Source organism: Eriocheir sinensis, chromosome 35 (genome assembly GCF_024679095.1).
Source record: "Eriocheir sinensis breed Jianghai 21 chromosome 35, ASM2467909v1, whole genome shotgun sequence".
Lineage (NCBI taxonomy): Eukaryota > Metazoa > Arthropoda > Malacostraca > Decapoda > Varunidae > Eriocheir > Eriocheir sinensis.
In genome coordinates, this window is record NC_066543.1 from 766065 (window position 1) to 792175 (window position 26111).

The 26111-nt window shown below is 47.1% G+C and overlaps 1 protein-coding gene across 1 annotated transcript in view; it reads left to right on the forward strand.

Moving 5' to 3' along the window:
• Positions 1 to 26111, forward strand: part of LOC127007540 (neural cell adhesion molecule 1-like) — a 165017-nt gene that overhangs the window by 75422 nt on the left and 63484 nt on the right. Inside the window, exon 6 of the mRNA XM_050878709.1 lies at positions 3944 to 4132. Coding sequence (XP_050734666.1) covers positions 3944 to 4132 — 189 coding nt within the window. The remainder of the gene's footprint in view (positions 1 to 3943; positions 4133 to 26111) is intronic.

Consider the following 26111-nt stretch of genomic DNA (forward strand, 5'->3'; position numbering starts at 1 on the left):
TGAGTGAGTGAGTGAGTGAGGGAGGGAACGAAGGGCCATATTCTTAAACATTTCGGCGCTCAAGCACACATTTGACAAGGCTTTCGTTGGAGTTTGGTTTGGGCATTTCCAGGGGTAGTTTTATGACCCTGGTGGTAGTTTGATCCATCTTCTGTACCGTGAACGTAAAAAAACACACATATTTGACAAGGCTGTCGTAGGAGTTGTGAGAGGCATTTCCAGGGATAGTTTTACGACCCTGATGGTAGTTTGAGCCTTTCTTCTGTACCATGAACTCATTTCCAAAGGCCTTAAAGGAGATCAGTCGGGTTCTCATGAGTGTTTTTTGTGGTTCATGGTGCAGAAGAAAGGTCAGACAACCAGAAAGGTCATATAACTACCCCTGGAAATGCCTACAAATCTTATGAAAGCCTTGTCAAATGTGTTTCTTTAGGGTCAGAGATAAAAGGAGAGAGAGAGAGAGAGAGAGAGAGAGAGAGAGAGAGAGAGAGAGAGAGAGAGAGAGAGAGAGAGAGAGAGAGAGAGAGAGAGAGAGAGAGAGAGAGAGAGAGAGAGAGACAGCAAAGTGGACAAAAGAAAGGTGGGATGCCGACAGGAGGAGAAAGCTGTCCTCTAACCAAACCGACCCGAAACAGTGGTGGGGGCTGGTGAAGGAACAGCAAGGCCTTACCCCCCAGGAACGTATCCCGCCCCTGAGGAAACCCGACGGAGACCTGGCCATCACCAGCCGGGAAAAGGCTGACCTGCTGGTCTGTCACTTCAGTCAAAAGATGACAACCCAGGAACCAGACAGGCAGCCGCCCACCCTCCCCCAACTCATCGCCTCAAAACTAGAGAGTGTGCTAATCTCTGAGGACGCTGTCAGGAGACATCTGAGGGGCGTCAACACCAGGAAGGCGCCAGGCCCTGACAGCGTCAGTCCATACTTACTGCGGCGATGCTCCGATGAGCTCACCAGCCCCCTCGCCCAGATCTTCCGGCGATGCCTGCAGAGCGGGGTGTGGCCTGCACAGTGGAAGGAGGCCAGAGTCACACCCGTACACAAGAAAAAATCCAGGTCCGAGCCAGGCAATTACAGGCCAATATCATTCCTCCCAATCATCAGCAAGATATTTGAGAGGATCATCGGGGAGCAATTGACATCCTTCCTCGAGGAAAACCACCTGCAGTCACCGAAGCAGTTTGGTTTTCGGAAGGGCCGCTCTACCTCAGACCTCCTCCTTCTCCTCTCAAAGTCCTGGCATGACGCCCTTGATGACGGCCACCCCTCTCTCGTGATTGCCCTGGATATAGCTGGCGCGTTCGACTCCGTTTGGCACCGCGGTCTGACGGCGAAGCTACAGCAACTAGGCATCACGGGGGACCTGCTGCGCCTGCTCTCAAACTACCTGTTAGGCAGGAGCCTCCGCGTACAAGTCAACGGAAGCACCTCGACCAGCTTCCCGGTGGAGGCCTCCGTTCCACAGGGGTCCGTCCTTGGACCTATTCTGTGGAACATATACTTTAACGACCTCCTGCAAACCATCCCGGCAGCAAGCGCCTACGCCGACGACTGCACCCTCTCCAGAACATACAAGAGGGAGGACGCCCAGGACGTGATAGAGTCCGTCAACAGACAGTTGGCAGACATAATGGCCTGGGGAAAGAGGTGGCAAGTCAGGTTTGCCCCTGACAAAACCCAGGCCATGGTAATATCACGTTCTCGGGAGGACGCGAGGCAACTCCACGGCAGACTGAGATTCGGGAACGACACCATCCCTCTGCAGGCCAGCGTCGACATCCTGGGCGTGGAGGTGGACTCCCAGCTGCGGTTTGACCGTCACCTTGAAAGGGTGGCGCACAAAGCCTCCCAGATGGTGAACCTCCTGCGCCACATGAAGAACCTCCTCGATGCTGAAGGCCTGAACACCCTCTATAAGGCACAAGTCCGTCCAGTGATGGAGTATGCACCGCTCACCTGGATGGCCAGCGCCCGCTGCCACCTCAACCTGCTAGACAAGGTGCAGAGGAGGGCTGAACGCCTCATCAACAGCACCCAGCACCACCGACCGAGCCAGTGGGAGACACAGCGACAACAACAACAACAACACCCACACGAAGGAAGGGCAAGACCAGCCACGAACCAGCTGAATAGCCTGGAGCACCGTCGCCGCGTCGCTGCCCTGACGGTGCTACACAAAGCACAAGTGGGCCTAGTGCCCCACCTGACGGACCTGAGGGCTACCTGGAGGAGGTCTGAGCGCAGCACGAGAACGGTGCTGAGCAACGCCTCCCTCCTGGAAGTGCCAATGGCCCGCTCCAGCACCCACCAACGTGCCTTCTCCATCGCAGCGGTGGTGTGGTGGAACAACCTCACTGCTGATGTGGATGTGACACAACTGTCCACTCAGCAGATGAAGGTTGCGTCCCACAGGTGGCTACTCCTACACCCACCGTAAACATGTATATAATTGTATAATATAATCGGCAGAAGCTTTTAAATAGCTCCCCAACGGTCGGGGGAACTTTAGCATAGAAAAATAATACTGCCATGTACTAATGTACTGAACATGTTTAAATAAAGAGAGAGAGAGAGAGAGAGAGAGAGAGAGAGAGAGAATAGACAGATTAAAAACGAACAGCTCTGCATCAGCTGCACAAAATTGGTGTTCAAATCCTTATGAAAAAAAAGCAACAACAAGAAATGACAAATAACTTGAAAATATAACAAAAATAACGCCTCTAGGCCTATCCTACCTCCTAACCTTCGCTCTAAAGTCTAAAACATACAACGTAGAAATCTGACAAATTACGTGGAGGGCAACAACTTTCTCCCTCCCGGCTTGACACAAAGAGGCCTATCAGCGGCCCTTGGGTCAGGATCACAGATACTTTATGGAAACTTCTTTGTCAAACCCCCGAAGAGTGGAGACTTAGGCTAGGTATTGTCAGACGCCTCCACCGCTCACATCATCTATTTCCAAAGGTCGAGAAAGAGATCAGTCGGGTTCTCATGAATGTTTCTTTAGATTCATGGTACAGAAGCAGGGTCAAACTACCACCAGGGTCATATAACTAGCCCTGAAATGCCTAAAAAAACTCCTTCGAAAGCCTTCTTAAATGTATGAGGGCTTGGGCGCCGAAATGTTTAAGAATAATGCCCTTTTTAGGTTCATGTTACAGAAAAAGGGTCAAATTACCGTCAGGGTTATAAAACTACCACTGGAAATGCCTCTCACAACTTCTACGAAACTCTTATCAAATATGTGTTCCATTAGGTTAATTCATGAACTCTCTCTCTCTCTCTCTCTCTCTCTCTCTCTCTCTCTCTCTCTCTCTCTCTCTCTCTCTCTCTCTCTCTCTCTCTCTCTCTCTCTCTCTCTCTCTCTCTCTCTCTCAGGCTAATATGGGGGATAATACGGTACAAAAAAGGCAGGAAGGAAGGAAGGGAGAAGCCCCCCAAAAAAGAACGGCCCAGAGAAGGTTAGTCTTGGGTCGCCTTATCTCCCTCAGCAGCCCGCCGCCGCGCTGAACCCTGGACTATACAAGGGCGCGAGGTGGGTGCTCCGCCGCCCGACACGACCCGCTGAATATCACAGTGTTATGGGCCTCCGCAACTAGCCGCCCTCATCCCTCTAAAGCCTGCCCTTGCTCTCTCTCTCTCTCTCTCTCTCTCTCTCTCTCTCTCTCTCTCTCTCTCTCTCTCTCTCTCTCTCTCTCTCTCTCTCTCTCTCTCTCTCTCTCTCTCTCTCTCTCTCTCTCTCTCTCTCTCTCTCTCTCTCTCTCTCTCTCTCTCTCTCTCTCTCTCTCTCTCTCTCTCTCTCTCTCTCTCTCTCTCTCTCTCTCTCTCTCTCTCTCTCTCTCTCTCTCTCTCTCTCTCTCTATCTATCTATCTATCTATCTTCAGGTCCCTGTCACACTCCTCTCTTCCCCCTCAACCCCCAACTCTCCTCTCCTCCTTCAGATACGATGATGGTCAGCCACCAGCAGCCTGTCTGGGGGACAAGGCGGGCGGGGGGGTCCAGGAGGTTAGCACCACCGCCGCCGCACGCCCTCACTAGCGTGTGGCCGGGACTACTGGCGGCGTGTGCAGTGCAGGTTGACTTCTTCAGGTCCCCGTCACACAATAGCCTCGTCAACCTGACCATCATAGGTGAGTGTTCGGGGGTGTGGGGTGGGGTGTGGGGGGGGCAGTGTTTGGTGGGTTTGGGGAAGGTTGGGGCGGGTTGGAGAGGTGTGTGTGTGTGTGTGTGTGTGTGTGTGTGTGTGTGTGTGTGTGTGTGTGTGTGTGTGTGTGTGTGTGTGTGTGTGTGTGTGTGTGTGTGTGTGTGTGTGTGTGTGTGTTTGAGCGTTATAAGAGGAGGAGGTAGAAGAGAAAGAAGAGGAAGAGAAAGGAGAGGGAAAGGGAGAGGAGGAGCAAAAAAGAGGAGGAGTAAGTAAGGCAAAGAGCGTGGAAGAGGAAGAGGAGGAGCAGTAAAAATAGGAGGAAGAAAAGCAGGGAGCGTGTAGAGAAGGGATAGAAGAGGAGGAAGAGAAGCAGGAAGGAAGGGAGGGAGTCAACCAGTCAACCAATCAACCAACACACATACAAACTTCCTAGGGTTGGTGGGTACGTCGGCGGGCTGGTGGGTGGATTGCCTTACGTTCGGAAAACACCATCAGACTGGAGCCGAAGTTTCCCGCTCTCTCTACGGCTTTGCTCATCTGGCGTCTCTTCGGGGGGTAGCAAGTTTGGCCTCACATCCACCCCTCAACCACCTCTCTCGCCCCTCGCCCTGTGCCGTCCCCTCTGTCCCCGTCCGCGTCCCTCGTCCTCGTCAGCGCTGCCCCAAGTTTGCTTATCAGGGCCTCTTTGTCCGCCACAGGTGCGTTCGGCGGTCACTGTGTCTCCTCTGCCTCCTCTCCCTCACCCCTTTCCTCTCTTCCTCCTACTTTCCTTGGCTTTTCTTTCCTCCTACTCTTTTTGCTCTTCCTTCTCCTCTTCCTCTTCTTCCTCCTTTTCCTCTTCCTTTTCTTCCTGTACCACACGCACACACACACACACACACACACACACACACACGCGCTCACAATCTTTCCCCTATACACATAAAACAACACTAAGATATCAGGTCTAAATCCCACCAAACTCAAACTACTACTAACAATACAATAACCCACTCTGTAAGCCCTCGTTCTCCCCTTTATATCCCTTACAGACCCTTCATCTCTCCCCTTCCTGAGTAGCCTTTCCCCAAAATGAAATCACAGGCGGAGGAGGAGGAGGAAGCCCTGAGGTCCCTAACGCCGGCCAGCTCTTGGGTTAGAAGCGGCTCCACGCCCGCACCGCTCCTTCCTCCTCGCCCTCGCAAGCTGATTGCCTCAAGATCAGATTATTATTCCCCCTATGCAGCGGCGTGGTAAATAAGCTGGTTCTTTAGTGTGTGGGTGTGTGGAGGAGAAAGAGGAGAGAGGAAAAGGCGGATGAGGACGAGGAAGGGGTCAGAAAGGGGATGAGAGAATGAGAGATGTGAGGAAATGGGTGGAAGGAGAGGATAGGAGAGGAAAACAGGGGAGGAGAGGAGGGACTGAGGAAGGGGGTTTAGCGAAGGATAAGACTACGACACACACACACACACACACACACACACACACACACACACACACACACGGAGGAGAGCAATAAATGTAACAACCAACCTGCCAATCACATCGAATATAACGTCATCAGCTAATGGACGGTGTTGTATAACGAAGCGGAGATTACAGCGAAATAAATATAAAGTTACAGTCTAATTATTTTTCCGTGGTTTCGTATTTTTGTTTATCCTTGTTTAATTAATGTACACTTCGACTCTTGTTATATTTCTCTTTCATTTTCCTCTTCTCGTTTCTCTCGTTTTTCATTTTTCTCCTTTTGTTTCTTTTCTCTCTTTTTCTCTTTTTTTTCCATATTTTTTCTTTTTTTTCTCCTTTTCTCCTCTCTCGTTTGTCTTACCTCCACATTTATCATTTTCTCAAGTAAGTTCTTTCGCTATATTTTCTCTTTTTCGCTTTTCTCGTTTCTCTTTTACCATATTTTTCAGTCTCTCCACGTAGTCACTTCTCTCGCTACCAAGTATGACGCAGGACGTAATAACAAGTTTGCCACGGTGTCCTATTCTTGCTACCGTCGTATATTATTAGTACGCTTCAATTCCTCTTCCAGTTCCCTCGCTATCAAGTGTGCGGCAGAGGACGACGAAGAGCTGCGAGCGGGAAGCGAGGAGACGAGACACACACTGTTGACTGAGCCCTCACAACACACCCACCGACAGCCCCGACACGACACGCCACGACAGTCATTGCGTGTGTGTGTTTCAATCAGGCTAGGAAAACACGACTATTCAATGCCTATGCCAACCAACTGACAGTTTGACACGCACACCCACACACCCAGACCTATATGCACACTTCCTTTCTACCAATCAACTTACTCAAACCCACATCCCAGACACCCACCCGTCAGCCTATCAAGTACAGTTTCCTTCCTCTATGCCTCTCCCATATTGCCAAACCTCAACCTAAGCTTTTCCCATATCACTTAAATCTCCCCCGTTGCTTCCCACCTCGCCCTCTGCCCTTTTTAACGTACCCTTTCGTGCCATTCATCCTCTCCCATCCTTGCCACACACACCTCCCTTTCTAACGTGGTCGCTGGTGGGTGGGTGAGGGCGCGGGGCGTGAAGAGGAGGAGCGCCCGGCCCGCCTCCCTGTTTATGTTACATCCCGCTGGCTGTGCTGAATCAACACGCTTCGGGGAGCGCGGCGGCGAGGCTACGGAGAGCTTGTTTGGCGTGTGAGGCAGAAGACGGGAGGGGAAGGTTGGGAGGGAGGAGAAATGGAAAGCTAGATTGCTGAGGAGGAGGAGAAAGCGGAAAGAGTCGAGAAGAAGAGGAAACTAAAAGGAGAAAGAACGAAGAACGGGTTACTATAGGAGGAGAGGAGAGAAGGAACGGGTGAATAAGAGAAAGGAGAAAGAGGAGAACGAGATGAAAGGAGAAACGAATGGAGAGGAGGAGGAGGAGGAAGAGGAGGAGAAGGAGGGATTGAAAGGGAGAGAGGAAGAAGGGAAGGGGCAGTGAAGGGCGGAGGAGAGGAGGATGAGGAGAAAGGAAGACGGGAAGAGAAGAGAAGAGAAGAAGAGGAGAGAAGAGTAGGAAGAGAAGAGGAGAGGAGGGGAGAGGAGAGGAAGAGGAGGAAAGGGAGGAGGAGGAGGAGGAACGGTTGGGTAGGAAGAGGGACGAGGAGGAGGAGGAGGAGGAGGAGGAGGAGGAGGAGGAGGAACGGTTGGGTAGGAAGAGGGACGAGGAGATGTGGAAAGGAAAAAAAAAAGAAAAAAAAGTGATGGGATGAAGAAAAGGAAGGAAAATGGGAGAAAGGATGGCAGAGGAAAATAACAAGGAGGAGGAAGAGGAGGAGGAGGAGGAGGAGGAGGAGGAGGTGGAGGAGGTATAAGACGGTTTGGATAAGGGATAAGCGGAAGGGATCTCTATATATATTATCAAAGCTTTGCAGGAGGAGGAGGAGGAGGAGGAGGAGGAGAAGAAAACAAACAACCCGTTCTTCATCAACATCTGTCTTCGTCTTTTTCATTTTCTTCCTCTTCTTCCTCTTCTTCTTCCTCCTCCTCCTTCCTTAACCCCACAACATATAATTGGCCTTGACAGATTAATGCGAAATAAAATAAAAGGAAATTCGTTGTTGTGATCTAGTTAAGGATAACAGTTCGGCCCTCATTATGACAACTCTCTCTCTCTCTCTCTCTCTCTCTCTCTCTCTCTCTCTCTCTCTCTCTCTCTCTCTCTCTCTCTCTCTCTCTCTCTCTCTCTCTCTCTCTCTCTCTCTCTCTCTCTCTCTCTCTCTCTCTTTTCCTCCTTTTCCTAAGACTACCTTCGCACGCCCTTCTCCATTTCTCTACTTATCTTCACCTTCCTTTCCTTTCTTTTCCCCTTCTTTTCCTGAGACTACCTTCACACGCCCATATTATCCTTCGCCAGGTTATATAATTGATTTCCAAGCGTTCTGCCTCCGTCACCAGCTATACAGGCCTGCCGCGGGGGGTTGGGTGGGGTGGGTGAGGGCCGCGTCGAGGGGGAGGGAACACGTCAGTCAGTCAGTCAGTCGAGTTGAGCGGAAAAAAGTGTCGACTCCGCTGCGCTTTTCTATGGATAAGCTGTTGTTGGTGGGATTGCTCTGTTGAGGCCGATGCGACGGAACATTAGGAATGGAGGGGGGAGAAAAAGATAGGGAGAGAGAGAGAGAGAGAGGGAGAGAGGGAGGTATGGATGTAAGGAGACGTAAGGGGAACAGGGCAAGGATGGAGAAGGTAGAGAGGCCGATGCAACAGAAGAAATAATTGGAGGGGTTAGAGAAGACAGGGAGAGAGGAAGAGAGGGAGGAATGGCTGGTAGGAGGCGTGAGGAAACAGGAAAAGCAGGGTCAAGAGAAGGAGGAGATAAAACGCATAGCCCATAAAGGCACGGTATCAATATCAATGGGCGTAGCTTTCTGTACCGAGTGGTGACGTCCCCATAGATTCATATAGAAGAAAACGAGAGAGGGAAGATGGGTATGCTTTATGGGAAACTCTCTCCACACCCTCTTTTCTCACTTAATCATCGAGTGTCGTCCTCTGTCCCCTCAAGTTATATATGTGTATCTGTATTTGCTCAGAGATTAACTGATGAAGAGCTCTGGATTTAGCTCACATGGAGTGCACACGTATACTTTCACCACAGAAAACGGAGCTTAATCGAAATGAAGACGGGAGACATGCGAGGGACAAACAGTACTGATACTCCGACTCATAGATGACAGCGGATAGCCCCGAGAGGACATGTCACGGACTACGTCACCCCCCGGCAGGAAGTGATGGATGGAGACGGACAGACCTCCTCTCTTGGCCTTGGGTGGGAGCATACAGTATTATCTGCGCGTGGACTGAGTGCTCATCTCCGTACCATTTACCCCTGAGACTGTGGAGGGTGAGAACATTATAAGAACATTAAGAACTACACACAAAATCTCTCTCTCGTCTTTATTCTCGTTAACATGCCAACGAGCTCACACAGTACCTCTCCCCAGCTTGTCACTGCACTCAAGACAGCAAAAACTACCTCTCCCTCGTCCTTGTTCATATCCCCCTCATCAAAAACCTTACCTCAGCACCTCTTCTTTTTCCTCTTCACTGTACTAAAGACTACACTTAAAATATCTCTCCCTCGTCCTTAACCTCCTCACCAAACCAAAGCCTCGCAAAACACCTCTACTTCTTCCTCATTACTACACTCAATGCTAAATAGCACATCTCTCTCTCGCACTTTGTTCTGTCCTACACCAAAACCCCAACACATAACCTTCCTTCCCCTCGCCCTCATCACTGCATACAAGACTAGGCTGCACACAAAATCTATTCCTCGTCCTTCTCGTTTACTTCCCAAAAAACTCACACAGCTCCTCCCCTTCGTTCTCATCAATGCTCTCTCACCCTCCCTTTCCCTCCCTCTCCCTTCCATCATCCCTTCCATCCCTTCGTCGTGTTCCTCGCTCATGTCACTATACAATATCACTCCACTAAAAATAGACCTTCTTCGTGGCTGCCTGACCCCGGACACAATACAACCGCTCTTATGATATGAAACGCATCGGGAAAACACACACACACACACACACACACATACAGACGGGCCAAGGGAGAGGGGTTGTTGAATTGAATATGAAACTCAACTCGCGAGCTTTCTTATACAGAGCCTCCGCAGGGTGACAACAATGAATGGATCTGGGCGCTGCACGAGGGGCTTCTCGACACTGCTGGTAGGGGACATTGGCGTGTGTGTGTGTGTGTGTGTGTGTGTGTGTGTGTGTGTGTGTGTGTGTGTGTTCCTATCGCCTGACTGTATTTGAATCGAGGGAAAGGAAGTAGGAGTAGGGAGGAAAGGAGCGAGCGAGTGAGTGGCTGGTGAACAAGAAGGAAAGGAAGGAAGGAACCCAAATTGAAAACGACGCAGCCAAGAAGCGCCTTAAGGTAAAGTTCGGCCGCCAATTGTATATTCGTTTGAGACTTGCGCGGCGAACCTGGTATTGGCTGGCTCAACGGCGAGCAGGAGGAGGAGGAGGAGGAGGAGGAGGAGGAGGAGGAGGAGGAGAGAAGAAGTAGGAAAAGAAGTGTAAGGAGAGAGAATCTGGGCAGAGAGAAGAGGAGGAGGAGGGGAAGGAGGAGGAGGAAGGAGATGAGGAAGGAGGGAAAGAAATGGAGGAAGAGAGGGAAGATAGGCAGAGAGAAGAGGAGGAGAGGAGAAGGAGGAGGAGGACACGAAGAAGAAAAAGAAGAGCAAGGTAAGGGAAGCTGGGCAAAGAGAGGCAAGAAAGGAACGAGAGGAGGAGGAGGAGGAGGAGGAGGAGAAGTAATGAAGACGAGGAAGGAAGTAAGGAAGGAAAAGAGGAAAGCAAGGAGAGTTGAGGTTTCAGTATCACGCTGTTTTTAAGGTTTACCAAGAAGCTCCACGCAGGAAATTTTAAAGAGTGGATTCCCTTATTTTTATCTTTCTAAACGCGTCGGGAGTGAGTTTAGATTGGAGCGGCGCTTACGAGAGCTCGCCCGTACTTGGTGGCTCTGATTGCACGGTATTGGGTGGCCTATATAAAGAAAAACCTTTAAGGAGAGAGGGATGAAAAAGTAAGGTAAGGTAAAGTTGGGGGCATACGCTATAGCCTTTGAGCCTGTGGTGGGAGAGAACCCTTAACCAGACACAGGGCGAGTGCAACATCCAGGTTACCACAGTTTACCTTCCCCAAGAGTCCCCAGGTACCCATTTATCGACTAGCCCCCAAAAGGAAGGATGAACAGCTGCATGGGTAGGGGGTGGGCTGCTCGCTGACTCTGCCCAGGCCGGGATTCGAACCTAGGCCCGGAGATTCGCATAGTCAGGGAGGCTAACGAGTGCACCACGGCGGAGGAGTTTTATGAATGAAAGGATATGAAAGGAGATGGATAAAAGGAGATATGACGCTGAACAAGAACAACAAGAACATCAACAGAACAGGCAAGTAAGGTCAGTCTAGCAGTACTCGAAGAACACGAAGAAAAGTTTAAAGATGTTCAAAGTGAGAGAAAATAAGGTGAAAATAAAAACCCACTAATGGACTGAGACGTCGATCCTTAACAATAAGAACATCAACAGTACAGGAACGTAAGGTCTGTCTAGCACGAAGAAAAGTTCAAAGGGAAGGAGAAAAATAAGAAATGAAAAAAAAAAAACTTATGGACAAACATCGACCTTTAACAAAAACAACAAGAACATCAACCAAACTGGCAGCACTCAAGGAATACGAAGAAAACTTTAGAAAAAGCTCAAAGTGAGGGAGAAAAAAGATGAAAAAATGAACTTATGGTCTGAAACATCGAACTTTAACAAAAACAACAAGAGCATCAACCATTCAGGCACTCGAAGAACGTACCGTAATTTCCATAAAGACGAAGAGCGCAGGAATCCATGAAATATCGTGAAGGCAAAATCCTCGGGCAATGATATATTCGTATACGTCCCGCGGCGGTGAATAACACGGCCCTAAACAATACATAACTCCCGATGGCTTACACCGCCGATCCGCCCACGAGCGTGTTTACAAGCCCCGGCCAAAACAGGATCAGGGGAATGAGACGTTTAAAGGCTCACACACACACACACACACACACACACACACACACACACATACACGCCGCCGAGCAGACGAATGAATACACGCTAAACACAAACACATACATCACTTACCTAATCAAACTACCGGGAAATTTGAGACATGCTAATACAAAGAGACATACAGACACTCCATATATAGATAGATTGATAGTAAAAGACAGACACACACACACAAACACATTACTTAGCTAACCAAACTAACGGGAAATAAGAGCGTAATGGTAATAATTCTGACACACGACACGCCATGCTTACTGTTTTTTTTATAGTAGCCACAGAATAAATGCCGTGTCCTCCCCCTCCTTTTCCTCCTCCTCCTTTTCCTCCTCCTCCTTCCCCTTGCCCACCATTGAGCCAACCAATACCAGGTTCGCCGCACAGATGAAGTGATTACATACTACACTGACGACATCATTACAGACCACACAGACAAAATAGTTACACGCCAGACACAAATAGATAGTTGTACAGTTCTCGCCAAGTTGCCAGTACACGCGGAACGCAAACACTCTCTCTCTCTCTCTCTCTCCTCTTCACGAAACAGTTGAAATCACAGCTTTGTCAACGCAACTTTCTAAATTACAGGGACCAGCAACTTGGAAAAGGCAAACTTACAAACTTACAGAAAGAAAAAAATACAACTTTGGTGCCGTACTCTGTCAATCAGGAGCTGACCTTTATTCTTCGTCTTGCTGAGCGAACTCGTGTGACGGTTCCTACGGTTGTAAGAATATTTAAGCAACCTTAGAGCTTCCTTCTGATATATAAAGACGTGATAATCTTGATATCAGGATACATTTGTAATGAGTGATTGACGTGTTATACCTCTTAATGTATTTTTGCGGATAACACGTACCTATTTATCAGTCTATCTATCTATCTATCTATCTACACTCTTATTTCGCTTTTCATTCTTCTCTTCGTTCCTCGTCGGACTCTGTATTTCTCCGTTTCTGTCTCTTTCTCTTCCTTTTATGCCTTTTTCCTCCTCCTTGTTTTTAGTTTTCTTGTTTTCTCTATTCCTTTCGCTTCCTCCTCTTTCACGGTTTCTCATTTTCAATATTCCTTTTGCTTCCTCCTCTTTCACGGTTTCTCATTTTCAATATTTCTTCCTCTGCCTGCTCTTCCTCCTTCTTGTTTACTTTCCCTTTTCACTGCCCCCTTCTCCTCCTCCTCCTCCTCTGCCTTTTCTTCCTTTTACCTTTTGCCTATAACCTTTGCTGCTACTCCCCGGCCTGCGTCAGTCTGCCTACATTACCAGAAAGTTAAGCGAGGTCCCTAACCGTGAAGACCAAAATGAAGTCCAAAGAGAGTCTTCTGCCTCCCCTGAACCTCTGAGTCGGCCTGGTGTTGTTTACTCGTGAAGGAAATTTTAAGAAACATTAGAGAGGGGAGGCGGTGGCTGAGTGGTTAGCCTGCGGGCGCGAAGTCTTGGAGGACGTAGGTTCGCGTCCGGCCCGCTGTGGGTTCTCAGATGCTTTTCTTAAAACATTTTAAAGAGTGTAAAAGAGCTCGAGTAGCCTAGTACACGTTCCTCACAAAATGTTTACAAGGTATTTTCTTTTTCGCGTCACCCAAACGCCTGGAGAGCACACGCGAGACACAGCACTTTCCAGGCTCCTGATACTCACATTTCCTTTATAATGGTGGTCATTGGCTGCTGCTCCCCCGGGTGACGCGCGCTAGCCAAGGGAAGGTGGCCGCGACTGGGCTGGGAGGGGTAAGGTATTGTCAGACGCTTCCAGCTCTCACATAAACTATTTCTAAAGGTCGAAAAAGAGATCAATCGGGTTCTAATGAGTGTTTTCTAAGGTTCATAGCACAGAAGAAGGGTTACACTATCAGAATGGTTATAAAACTATCCCTGGAAATGCCCTAAACTCCTACGAAAGCCTTGTCAAATACGAGTGCTTGGAAAATGTATAAGAATGTGACCCTCAGACGCTGGCGCCCCACACATCAACTATTTCCAAAGGACGAAGAGGAAATGAATTGGGTTCTAATGAGTGTTTTCTAAGGTTCATAGCACAGAAGAAGAGTTAAACTACCAGAAGGGTCATAAAACTATCCCTGGAAATGCCCCAAACTCCTACGAAAGCTGAAATGTTTAAAAATATGACCCAAAGTTGCCTTCCCGCCCGCCGCTTCGCCTGAAGTAATACAATCAGCGGCTGACACTCCCGCCGCCGCCTTGAGACTCTCCCCTCAAACAGCATTGTCCCCCATGAAGTCTGCCCGGGGTCGCCTGCCGGACCGTCTGCCTTCTTGCCTCCCTCTTTGTATCCTGAAACTATTGCCTTCCTGCTTGCATGTCTGCCTGCCTGCTAGCTTTTCTACCTGTTTGACTGCCTACTTAATAGCCTTACTGCCTACCAGATTTATTGCCTTCCTGCCTGCTTGCCTGTTTGCCTCTCAGTCTGTCTGCCTCCTTGTCTGCTAGTCTGATAACATTGTCTTCCTTCTTTCTCCTTCTCCTCCTCCTCCTACTACTACTACTATTACTACTACTACTACTACTACTACTACTACTACTACTACTACTACTACTACTTCTTCCTCTCTCCTCCTCCTTGGATATACGCTTCACTCCCTGCAGAACGGAAGAATTATGTCCGTGAGAAGTAACACTAAAAACTTCAACCAGCTCACGGTCCACCCCGCGCCATGAACCGTGTGTCGAAAGCCTTAAGCAGCCCAGCCAAGCCCAGTCTAAAGGAAGCCCGACGTAGAGAGAGAAACGGCGAAATATATAAAAGAAGAAAAAGAAAAAAAAGAAATACATCCACTAGTCATCATCGGTTGGGCAATATGAACGATACAACTTGATTTCTGCTTCTAATAATTCCCACTGCTCAAAAATATATTACCATTAGTTTTTCGTCCTTTTAATTCTCTGAAACTGAGTACGCTATACATAAGACCCGAATTTCAAATAGTTTTTACCTTCATATGCCATTTTCCTTCTTAATTTCTGCTTCTTATTAATTCCACTGCTCTAAAATACATAATCATTAGTTTTTCGTCCTTTTTTAAGCTTCGAAACTAAGCACGCTACATAAAAACCGAACTTCATATAATTTTAACCTTCATATGTCATTCTCCTTATTAATTTCTGCTTCTAATAATTCCCACAGCTCAAAAAATATATTATCATTGTTTTTTAGTTAATTTCTAAGCACTGAAACTTCATATGCTTTTAACCTTCAAATGCCATTTTCCTCATAAATTTCTGCTTTTAATAATTTCCACTGCTCAAAAATATATTATCATTAGTTTTTAGTTCTTTTTAAGCTCTGAAACTGAGTACGCTACATAAAAACCGAGCTTCATATAAGTTTAATCTTTATATGTCATTTTCCTTATTGGTTTCTGCTTCTAATAATTGCCACTGCTCAAAAATATATTATCATCGTTTTTCAGTTAATTTTTAAGCTCTGAAACTGAGTACGCTACATAAAAACCGAACTTCATATAATTTTAACCTTCATATGTCAATTCCGTCATTAAAGGATAAAAAAGACGAGAGAAAAGTGAGTGTAACAATCCGTCCCGCGCATACAATATTTTACGCCTCCTCTTCCTCCTTGGTGTGTGTGTGTGTGTGTGTGTGTGTGTGTGTGTGTGTGTGTGTGTGTGTGTGTGTGTGTGTGTGTGTCCTCTTTCCTTCCTTCCTCCCTTCCTTTCTTCCTTCCTCCTTCCTATCTTCCTTTCTTTACTTTTTCTCTTTCATCCTTTAATCCTTCCATCCTACCTTCCTTCCTTTCCTCCTTCCTTCCTTCCTTCCTTCCTTTCTTCCATCCTTCCTTCCTGTGTGTGTGTGTGTGTGTGTGTGTGTGTGTGTGTGTGTGTGTGTGTGTGTGTGTGTTCACGGAGCCAGAAGGACAGTTTAATAAAGGAACCCTGCCCACCCAACCCACCCAAGCAGGCAGGCAGGCAGGCAGGGTCATAATATACTACGGGGCGCACTAACTTATTCATTTCATTATTGAGACGTCCACTAAACTGCGCGGGTTATGTTTAATCAGCGGATGTTTATCACCGACTTGGACTTCATATTTTGCTGGCGCCGGCGAGATGAGTTCAGTTCGCGCGCGTCTGATCCGCCGTAAAATGCTTAATAACACACTGGGCCATAAAAACACGGAATAATCGAGTACAAGGGACGGGAAGGGAAGGAGGAGAGGATGGTAAGGGAGGAGAAAGAAATGGAGGAGAGGAAGGAGGAGAGGGGAGGAAAGGGAGAAAGGAGGGGAAGGAGAGGGAATGGGGAGAATGGGAAGGGAAGAGAAGGGAGAAGGAGGATGATGATGAGAAGGAAGATGAAGAGAAGGTGGAGGAGGAGGAGGAGGAGGAGGAGGAGGAGGAGGAGGAGGAAGAGGAAGAAGAACCATGCGCTTTCAAGATATATTTATGTAGTCTCTCTCTCTCTCTCTCTCTCTCTCTCTCTCTCTCTCTCTCTCTCTCTCTCTCTCTCTCTCTCTCTCTCTCTCTCTCTCTCTCTCTCTCTCTCTCTCTCTCTCTCTCTCTCTCTCTCTCTCTCTCTCTCTCTCTCTCTCTCTTCTCTCTCTCTCTCTCTCTCTCCAAATTCCCTCTCTCTCACTCTCTACTTAAAAAAAAAAAGACTAACCCCTTCGCATCAAAAGAGACAAAGTTGACGCGCCACAAGGTGTTTAAAAATGGCACAGCGGCGGCAGGCGTTGAAGTTTTCCCACCTACAAATTTACTGGGAAAGCCAAGTCTGCGCTGCACCTCTCACAAACTTTTGCACCTCTTCGCTCCCCCCGTTTGGCGCTCCCGTAAGAATGCTAACTGTAATTATCTCCACTCAAAACTCTTCCACATCGTCCTTCCCCTTCCTTCTCCTCCTCCTCCTCCTCTTCCCCGGCCCTTCCCTCTCGTTCGTCCCCGTGTTTCCTGCTCTGCTTAATTACACGTTCTTAATTGCGTTCACCTCTACGCAGCAGCAGCAGCAGGAGCAGGGAGCAGGTGCAAGAGCGAGGGTTTACAGTCTGATATAAGAACCTCACTATGACTTAATTTCTACTCCTGGGATTAGCAGTTACATATATTCTTCCCTATTCTAAAGCTCAGCACTTGTTTCTATGTGTGCTGATCTGACATACAAACAATAGGCCTAACAGCACTTTCTTAGGTAGTGAAACGAGAGAAAAAGAGAGAGAAGAGAGAGAGAGAAAGGAGAGAAAGAAAATATGTCACTGGGGTGAAGGTGGGAAGAGTGATAAAGATGGGAGGGAATGAGGAAACAGAGGAGGAAAGAGAGGAGGAAAGAGAGGGGAAGAGGAGGAGGGAAGGAAGGCTAAATGAAGTGTGTGTGTGTGTGTGTGTGTGTGTGTGTGTGTGTGTGTGTGTGTGTGTGTGTTTACGAAAAGATGTGGAGCAAGATAATAGTATAATATAAACAATGATATAACTCACACTTACTGTTCGTCGTGGTGGTGGTGGCGGTGGTGGCGGTGATTACGCGGTGATGGTGGTGGTGATGGCGAAGATGGTGTTGGTGGTGGTGGTGGTGATGACTCCGAACACACACACGCACAAACAATTCACAAGTCACTTTTTCACTTTTTTATCGCTAAGTCACTGTGTAATCTTCAACACATTTCCTCGGTTTTATTTTTTATTTTTCATTTTATTTTTTCGTTTTCATTATTTCGTTTCATTATTTTTGTTTTATTTAGGTTTAGTATTTTTTTTGGTTCGTTTTCTTATCAAAGTCATTCACGTGTCACTGATATTAAAAGAAAACTCCGGAGGTGAAGCAAGGCCGGGGCGATGGTTCCTCTCTGGTTTGGTCCTCAAGAAAATATAGATGAAGAAATCTGAATTGAAAGATAATTATTAGTATGGGTGACACTAAAGTTTTTCTACCTATTCTTGGTTATCTAAGGAAAAAATAGCACTCTTTTAATTCAGCAATCAGTTTCAGCACTCATCTCTTACAATGCAGACGCTCCATATATATCTAGGATCTCACTTGGAAAGGTAACGATGAGGAGGAGGGAAGGACTGAGAGATGCGCTGGGATGGGTTGCATAAAGCTGGGATGGGTTGCGTAGAGCTGGGATGGGTTGCGTAGAGCTGGGATGGGTTGCGTAGAGCTGGGATGGGTTGCGTAGAGCTGGGATGGGTTGCGTAGAGCTGGGATGGGTTGCGTAGAGCTGGGATGGGTTGCGTAGTGCTGGGATGGGTTGCGTAGTGCTGGGATGGGTTGCGTAGTGCTGGGATGGGTTGCGTAAAGCTGGGATGGGTTACGTAGAGCTGGCCTTACGTGTGATGGTTGGGGCCCTTACTGTTATAGCTTGTGTTGGGGTTGGTATGGTTGGGTATTGCTGGGCAGAACTTAAGTAAGCTTGTTGGGGCCTTTCTGGCATAGCTTGTGTTGGTATTGGTATGGCTGTGTAGAACTTTAGTGAGCTGGATAGGCCCTTTCTGGCATAGCTTGTGTTGGTATTGGTATGTCTGTGTAGAACTTTAGTGAGCTGGATAGGCCCTTTCTGGCATAGCTTTTGTTGGTATTGGTATGGCTGGGTATGGCTGTGTAGACCTTTAGTGAGCTGGATAGGCACTTTCTGACATAGCTGAGGTTGGTCTGTGTATCGCTGGGTTTGGATGAGCAGAACAACTTGGGTATGCTGGGCGAGGTCTCATTGGCATAGCTCGTGTTGGTATGGTTGGGCATGGCTGGGTAAGGTTGGGTAGAACTTGAGTAAGCTTCGTTGGGTCTTACTGCTATGTGTTGGACTGGGTATGGTTGGGTATAACTGGACATGGTTAGGCTAAGGACTCTGCCGCTTGGAGACAGCCTGGACAGATCTGAGGTTGGCTGGTTTGTTCTGCTCTTTCTCGTCTGCTCACTGCCACGTCCTCACTACAATCATGCTCTGTGGGATAAAAAAAAAAACAGTGAAAATAGTAACAAGCTGATGGTAGACGCTTTACCGTGGAAAATGGGCAGACTTATCTCATGAGGGGCGTGATTAATGCACTTCAGGAGGGTGTTAATAGCTAGCGAGTGTTCATGTGTGTTGCTATACGGGAGAAGAACGAAGGGAGGAGGGAATGAAGCAAGAGAAGAAGTGGGAGAGGAGAGAGGAAGTAAGAGGAGGAGGAGGAGGAGGAGGAGGGAGAAGGGACGGCCAAAAGATTAAAAAAAGGGACGGTCACTCACTTCCCACCCTTCAAAAAAAAAAAAAAACTCGTGTCAACAAAGTGAATCGATACCGTTTATTTACCCCCCCCCCCTCTCTCTCTCTCTCTCTCTCTCTCTCTCTCTCTCTCTGTGTGTGTGTGTGTGTGTGTGTGTGTGTGTGTACCTTTAGTTTCAACATGGCGGCTCTCCCCTTCTTATTAAACTCTTAGAGATTTAAATAATTAATAAAGCCATTCAGCTCTCCCTTTCCTTACCTACCTACCTACCCTAACCAAACCTATTCCACATTTCCCATACACAACACAATCTCCACCCATTCACCCCTAACCCAAAAGTACTCATCCATTCTTCTATGAATATTCCATCACTCAGTATCAGGAATCTTTGACATGGCTTTCGTATGAATTGCTGGGCATTAGCTGGGGTAGTTTTTTGGCCCTGGTTGGGAGTTCGACCTTTCCTCTGTACCGTGAAGTCTGAAAATCACTCACGATAACGGATTTTACCTCTTTTTTGGCCCTTAGGAATAATTGATGTGAGAGTCGGTAGCGTTTAAGGATTCAGACTTAGTATATGCCAGCAAAGGAGAGGTCAGTTCCGGGTGGCGAGGTGTCTTGATGCACGCCTTTGCCACCCAGCGGAACATTATACTCGGCTACACTTTATTTTTTGTCGTTCCTCGCCCGTCCCTTTGTTCTATTTTTTTCCCTCTCTCGCCATAACCTTAACCCTAATGGAAGGAGGTAATCAAGACAGGTAAACACAGGTGAGAAGGGGTAGAACACACACACACACACACACACACACACACACACACACACACACACACACACACACACACACACACACACACACACACACACACACAGCTTGAGCAAGGGGGATGGGGTGTGTATTGTGCGAGGTCACGGCAGTACCTATATATCGACTATAATGGGCATAAGCTTGCTCTTGTCGGGAAGATACTTGCTGGCGATTGCGAATCCAACTCGTGATCACACCGTGGTGAACACACACACACACACACACACACACACACACACACACACACACACTAGGAATCAAAGAAAAAACAAAATACTGGTATACCTCAAAAAATAATAAAGATTTTTTTTTTTTTTTTTACAAAGGAGGCAGCTCAAGGGCACACAAAAAAAGAAAACAATAATAAAAAAAAGCCCGCTACTCGCTGCTCCTAAAAAAGATACAAAAGAGGTGGCCGAAAGGAAGATCAAATACGGGAGGAGAGGTGTCCTGATACCCTCCTCTTGAAAGAGTTCAAGTCGTAGGCAGGAGGAAATACAGATGAAGGAAGATTGTTCCAGAGTTTACCAGCGTGAGGGATGAAAGAGTGAAGATGCTGGTTAACTCTTGCATAAGGGGTTTGGACAGTATAGGGATGAGCATGAGTAGAAAGTCGAGTGCAGCGGGGCCGCGGGAGGGGGGGAGGCATGCAGTTAGCAAGTTCAGAAGAGCAGTCAGCGTGGAAATATCGATAGAAGATAGAAAGAGAGGCAACATTGCGGCGGAATTTAAGAGGTAGAAGACTATCAGTATGAGGAGGAGAGCTGATGAGACGAAGAGCCTTAGCCTCCACTCTGTCCAGAAGAGCTGTGTGAGTGGAGCCCCACACATGAGATGCATACTCCATACGAGGGCGGACAAGGCCCCTGTATATGGACAGCAACTGTGCAGGGGAGAAGAACTGGCGGAGACGGTACAGAACGCCCAGCCTCGAGGAAGCTGATTTAGTAAGAGATGAGATATGAAGTTTCCAGTTGAGATTTTGAGTTAAGGATAGACCGAGGATGTTTAGTGTTGAGGAAGGTGATAGCTGGGTGTTGTCAAAGAATAGGGATAGTTGTGTGGAAGATTGTGTCGAGTGGATAGGTGGAGACACTGTGATATTGAGGCTTTGAAGGACAACTTTTTCTTCTTGCCCCAATCGGAAATAATAGTAAGGTCTGAGGCTAAGCGTTCTGCAGCCTCCAGCCTTGAGTCGTTAAGTTCCTGAAGGGTGGGTCTTCTATTAAAAGAAGTTGAGTAATGCAGAGTGGAATCATCGGCGTAGGAATGGATAGGACAGTTCGTTTTGGAAAGAAGATCATCAATGAACAACAGAAAAAGAGTGGGAGATAGGACAGAACCCTGTGGGACACCACTGTTAATAGATTTAGGGGAAGAACAGTGACCGTCTACCACGGCAGAAATAGAACGGTCAGAAAGGAAACAGGAGATAAAGGTACAGAGAGAAGGATAGAAACCGTAGGAGGGTAGTTTAGAAAGCAAAGATTTGTGCCAGACCCTATCAAAAGCTTTTGATATGTCCAGCGCAATAGCAAAAGTTTCACCGAAACGGCTAAGAGAGGATGACCAAGAGTCAGTTAAGAAGGCTAGGAGATCACCAGTAGAACGCCCCTGGAACCCATACTGGCGATCAGATAGAAGGTCAGAAGTGGAAAGGTGCTTTTGAATCTTCCGGTTAAGGATTGATTCAAAAGCTTTAGATAGACAAGAAAGTAAAGCTATAGGACGGTAGTTTGAGGGATTGGAGCGGTCACCCTTCTTAGGTACAGGCTGTATGAAGGCATACTTCCACCAAGAAGGAAAGGTAGATGTTGACAGGCAGAGGCGAAAGAGTTTGACCAGGCAGGGTGACAGCACGGAGGCACAGTTTTTAATGACAATAGGAGGCACTCCATCAGGTCCATAAGCCTTCTGAGGATTGAGGCCAGAGAGGGCATAGAAAACATCATTTTGAAGAATCTTTATAACAGGCATAACAGAGTCAGAGGGGGGATGAGTAGGAGGAATATGCCCAGAATCGTCCAGAGTGGAGTTTTAAGAAAAGGTTTGAGAGAAGAGTTCAGCCTTAGAGATAGATGAGACGGCAGTGTTGCCGTTCGGACTGAGGAGTGGAGGGAAAGATGAAGAAGTGAAGTTGGAGGAGATGTTTTTGGCTAGATGCCAGAAGTCACGGGAAGAGTTAGAGAAAGCAAGGTTTTGACATTTTCTATTAATGAAAGAATTTTTTGTTAGTCGGAGAATAGATTTGGCACGATTTCGGGCAGAAATGTAAAGTTCATAATTAGCATTAGTTTGAAGGCTCTGGTACCTTTTGTGAGCTACCTCTCTATCATTGACAGCACGAGAACAAGCGTGATTAAACCAAGGCTTTTTAGCGTGAGGAGTAGAGAAAGAACGAGGAATGTATGCCTCCATTCCAGAGACAATCACCTCTGTGATGCGCTGAGCACACACAGAGGGGTCTCTATCCTCTAGATGAGGGTTAATAATACTGCATTTCCATGTTTCTATGTATCCACGATGATAAAAGTGATAAAAATAACGACGGAGCTACGCAGCTGAGCACCGAGCCACGGGAAATTACACCATATACTCCCTTAATAAGAAAAAAAGAAAAGAAAAGAAAGATCCTGCCGTCTCTGGTGATGACGACAATAAAAATAAAAATAATAAAGATAAGCTCCAGGAAGAGTCTCGGTTGGCGCAACCTAACTCCCTCCCATCCCGGCCCAGCGCGCTGCAGCATCCCTCGTTTGTCCCTTGAGCCCAGAGCCTGTGTATTCTCCAACGATTCAGCGCCCAACAACACATATTTGACACGTTTTCCTAGGAGTTATGTGAATTTCCTGCGGTAGTTTTATGACTCTGGTGGTAGTCTGATCCTTCCTCTGTACTCTGAACCTAAAAAAAAACGCTTATTAGAGCCCGATTGATCTCCTTTTCAGCCTTTGGAAATAGGTGATGTGTGAGGCGGATGCGTCTGAGAATACCGACCCAACAAGCCTCCGCGCCCCCGGCTGCCTCCGCGTATACTAATGCCTCGTTAGTGCTCGGGGCTCACGGCGACGACTGCAAACACGATCACAAGCTTGTTTCTTTATCACCAAGAGCAGAAGGAGGAGGAAGAGGAGGAAGAGAAGGAGGAGGATGGAGAGGAAGAGGAGTTGGAGGCTTGATGACAACAACTTGAAGAGCGCAAGTCAAAGACGACGAAGAAAAGAAATAGGGAAGATTAGCGATGGAGACGATGCTATAAGGAGGAGGAGGAGGAGGAGGAGGAAGACATAGACAGGGACGAGGATAATGAGGAGAAAGAAAAGGTGGACCAGGAGGAGGAGGAGGAGGAGGGGGAGGGAGAGAGAAGGAGGAACTGGAGAAGAGGAGGAGGGAGAAGTAGGAAGGGAAGGATAGAGAGGAGAGGATGAGGGAGGAAAGGGAAGAGAAAAACAAACAGAAGGAAGAACTGGAAGAGAGGAAAGAGAAGGAAAGGAAGAGAGAGAGAGAGAGAGAGAGAGAGAGAGAGAGAGAGAGAGAGAGAGAGAGAGAGAGAGAGAGAGAGAGAGAGAGAGAGAGAGAGAGAGAGAGAGAGAGAGAGAGAGAGAGAGAGATTTACATAGATTTACATAGAAAATCAGACCACACAGACCCCATGGTCCAGACTTGGTGGTCTGTCCTTAAACCTAAGTGATTTTACATTAATCAGAAGACTCCAAAACGTTGCACTTCTACTCTAGTTGATATTAAGTTGAAGGAAGTGACGGTCGAGCTTATTTTTGAAGGAGTCAATCGTGTTACACTGGACCACTGATGGTGGAAGCTTATTCCATTCTCGCACTACAACGTTGGTGAAGAAAAATTTTGTGCAGTCTGAATTTACTTGTCTACATCTGAGTTTTACGCCATTGTTCCTCGTGCGCAGACTGTCATCGATCATAAACAATGTTGATCTGTCTACATTCGTGAAACCATTAAGTATTTTAAAACATTCGATCAGTTTTCCTCGGAGGCGACGTTTCTCAAGAGAGAACATGTTAAGGGTAGAAAGCCTTTCTTCGCAGGATTTGTTGCGCAAGGAAGGGATCATTTTCGTTGCCCGACGCTGAACACCTTCTAATTTAGCAATATCCTTTGCATGGTGGGGGGACCAAAAATGTACCGCATATTCCAAGTGGGGTCTGACTAAACTGTTGTAGAGCGGGAGAATTACATCTTTATTCTTGAATACAAAGTTTCTTTTAATGAAGCCCAACATTCTGTTCGCTTTATTTGCTGCATCGATGCATTGCTGTGAGAGTTTGAGGTTTGACGCGATTTTGACCCCCAAGTCTTTGACGCATTGAACGCTTTTGAGTTTAACGCCGCGCATTTCGTAATCAAACTTTTTATTCCTCGTTCCAACTTGAAGGACCTGGCACTTGTCTACGTTAAAGGGCATCTCCCATCTATCCGACCAAGCTGAAATTTTGTGCAAATCCTCTTGGAGGCTTTGCCTGTCTTCGTCAGTGAGAACCGAGTTACCAATCTTTGTGTCGTCTGCAAATTTACTAATGCGGTTATTGAGTCCAACATCCACGTCGTTGATGTAAATAATGAAGAGCACTGGGCCAAGGACCGAGCCCTGAGGGACGCCACTAGTGACAGGCGCCCACTCTGAGTTAAATCCGTCAATCACTACTCTTTGTTGTCTGTTGCTCAACCAATTCGCGATCCATTGGTTTACTTGACCGTCAATACCTATTTGCTTTAATTTGTAAAGTAATTTATGATGCGGGACTTTATCAAACGCTTTCTGGAAATCAAGATAGACTACGTCCAGTGATTTGGTTACGTCATAAACAGTGAAGAGGTCGTTATAAAAGGTTAATAGGTTTGATAGGCAGGATCTTTTGTTTCGGAAGCCATGTTGTGAGTCCCCAATCAATGAGTGGCTTTCAAGGTAACTCACAATTTTGTCTCTAATTATGCCCTCAAGTAGCTTACCTACAACCGAAGTTAGACTAATGCGCCTGTAATTACCTGGTACTTTTTTGTCTCCTTTCTTGAAAATCGGTGTCACGTTAGCCTTTTTCCAATCTGAAGGGACGATGCCTTGTCGCAGGACATATTGAATACGGTTGTGAGGGAGGAGAGTATTTCGCTCTTCGTTTCTTTCAGCAGAGTTGGATATACTTTGTCAGGTCCAGGACTTTTATTTGTTTTAAGTGAATGGAGAGCTTTAAGGACTTCATCGGTTGTTATTTCAAAATTAGGCAATGCATGCTCGAGATTTACAATAGTACTGGTGTTGGTGGTAGCGAGAGGAAGACTGTTAGTATTAAACACCGAGGAAAAGTAATTGTTTAAGAGGTTTGCAATGTGTTGGCTGTCAGTCACTAGTGCACCGTCGCTGTTTGTTAAAGGTCCAATACCACTTTTGATCGCCTTTCTGTTGTTTATGTAACTGAAGAAAGATTTCGGGTTATTTTTAAAGTTGGCTGCAATATTTTCTTCATATCTACGCTTTGCCTGACCTACTAGAAAGAGAGAGAGAGAGAGAGAGAGAGAGAGAGAGAGAGAGAGAGAGAGAGAGAGAGAGAGAGAGAGAGAGAGAGAGAGAGAGAGAGAGAGAGAGAGAGAGAGAGAGAGAGAGAGAGAGAGAGAGAGAGAGAGAGAGAGAGAGAGAGAGAGAGAGAGAGAGAGAGAGAGAGAGAGAGAGAGAGAGAGAGAGAGAGAGAGAGAGAGAGAGAGAGAGAGAGAGAGAGAGAGAGAGAGAGAGAGAGAGAGAGAGAGAGAGAGTAACTAGAGGAGGAAGAGACGAGGAAAAAATAAGAAGTCATGAAGAGGAAAAAAAAATAATAGTAGGAAAAAAAAAAGAGTAATCATGTCTAGGTCTTTTTTTTCCTTTTCTCCGACTGTCTCGTTTACCATAAGGGAAAAAAATGTACGTAAATGAACACACACACACACACACACACACACACACACACACACACACACACACACACACACACACACACACACACACACACACACACACACACACACACACACACACACACACACACACACACACATTAACCCTCCCTCCCCTTCACACACACACACACATACATATACAACCCTTCGGTAACGTAAAATAAATAAATAAATAAAGTTGGAAAAAGAAAACCATAATAATTCCTGCCTTCCCTTTCCCTCTCCTCCTCCTCCTCCTCCTCCTCTCTCCTTCTTCCTTCTCCCCTTCTCCTCCTTCCCTTCTTCCCCCTCTCTTCCCCCCCCCCGACTACTGACCACTCGCCATATCGCATGACACTTACCAACCCAAGTGCTGACAAGAAAAAAAAAGAAAATGTGAAGAAAAACGTCGGAATACCAAGCCATCTTACCGTCCCTACACACACACACACACACACACACACACACACACACACACACACACACACACACATACACAC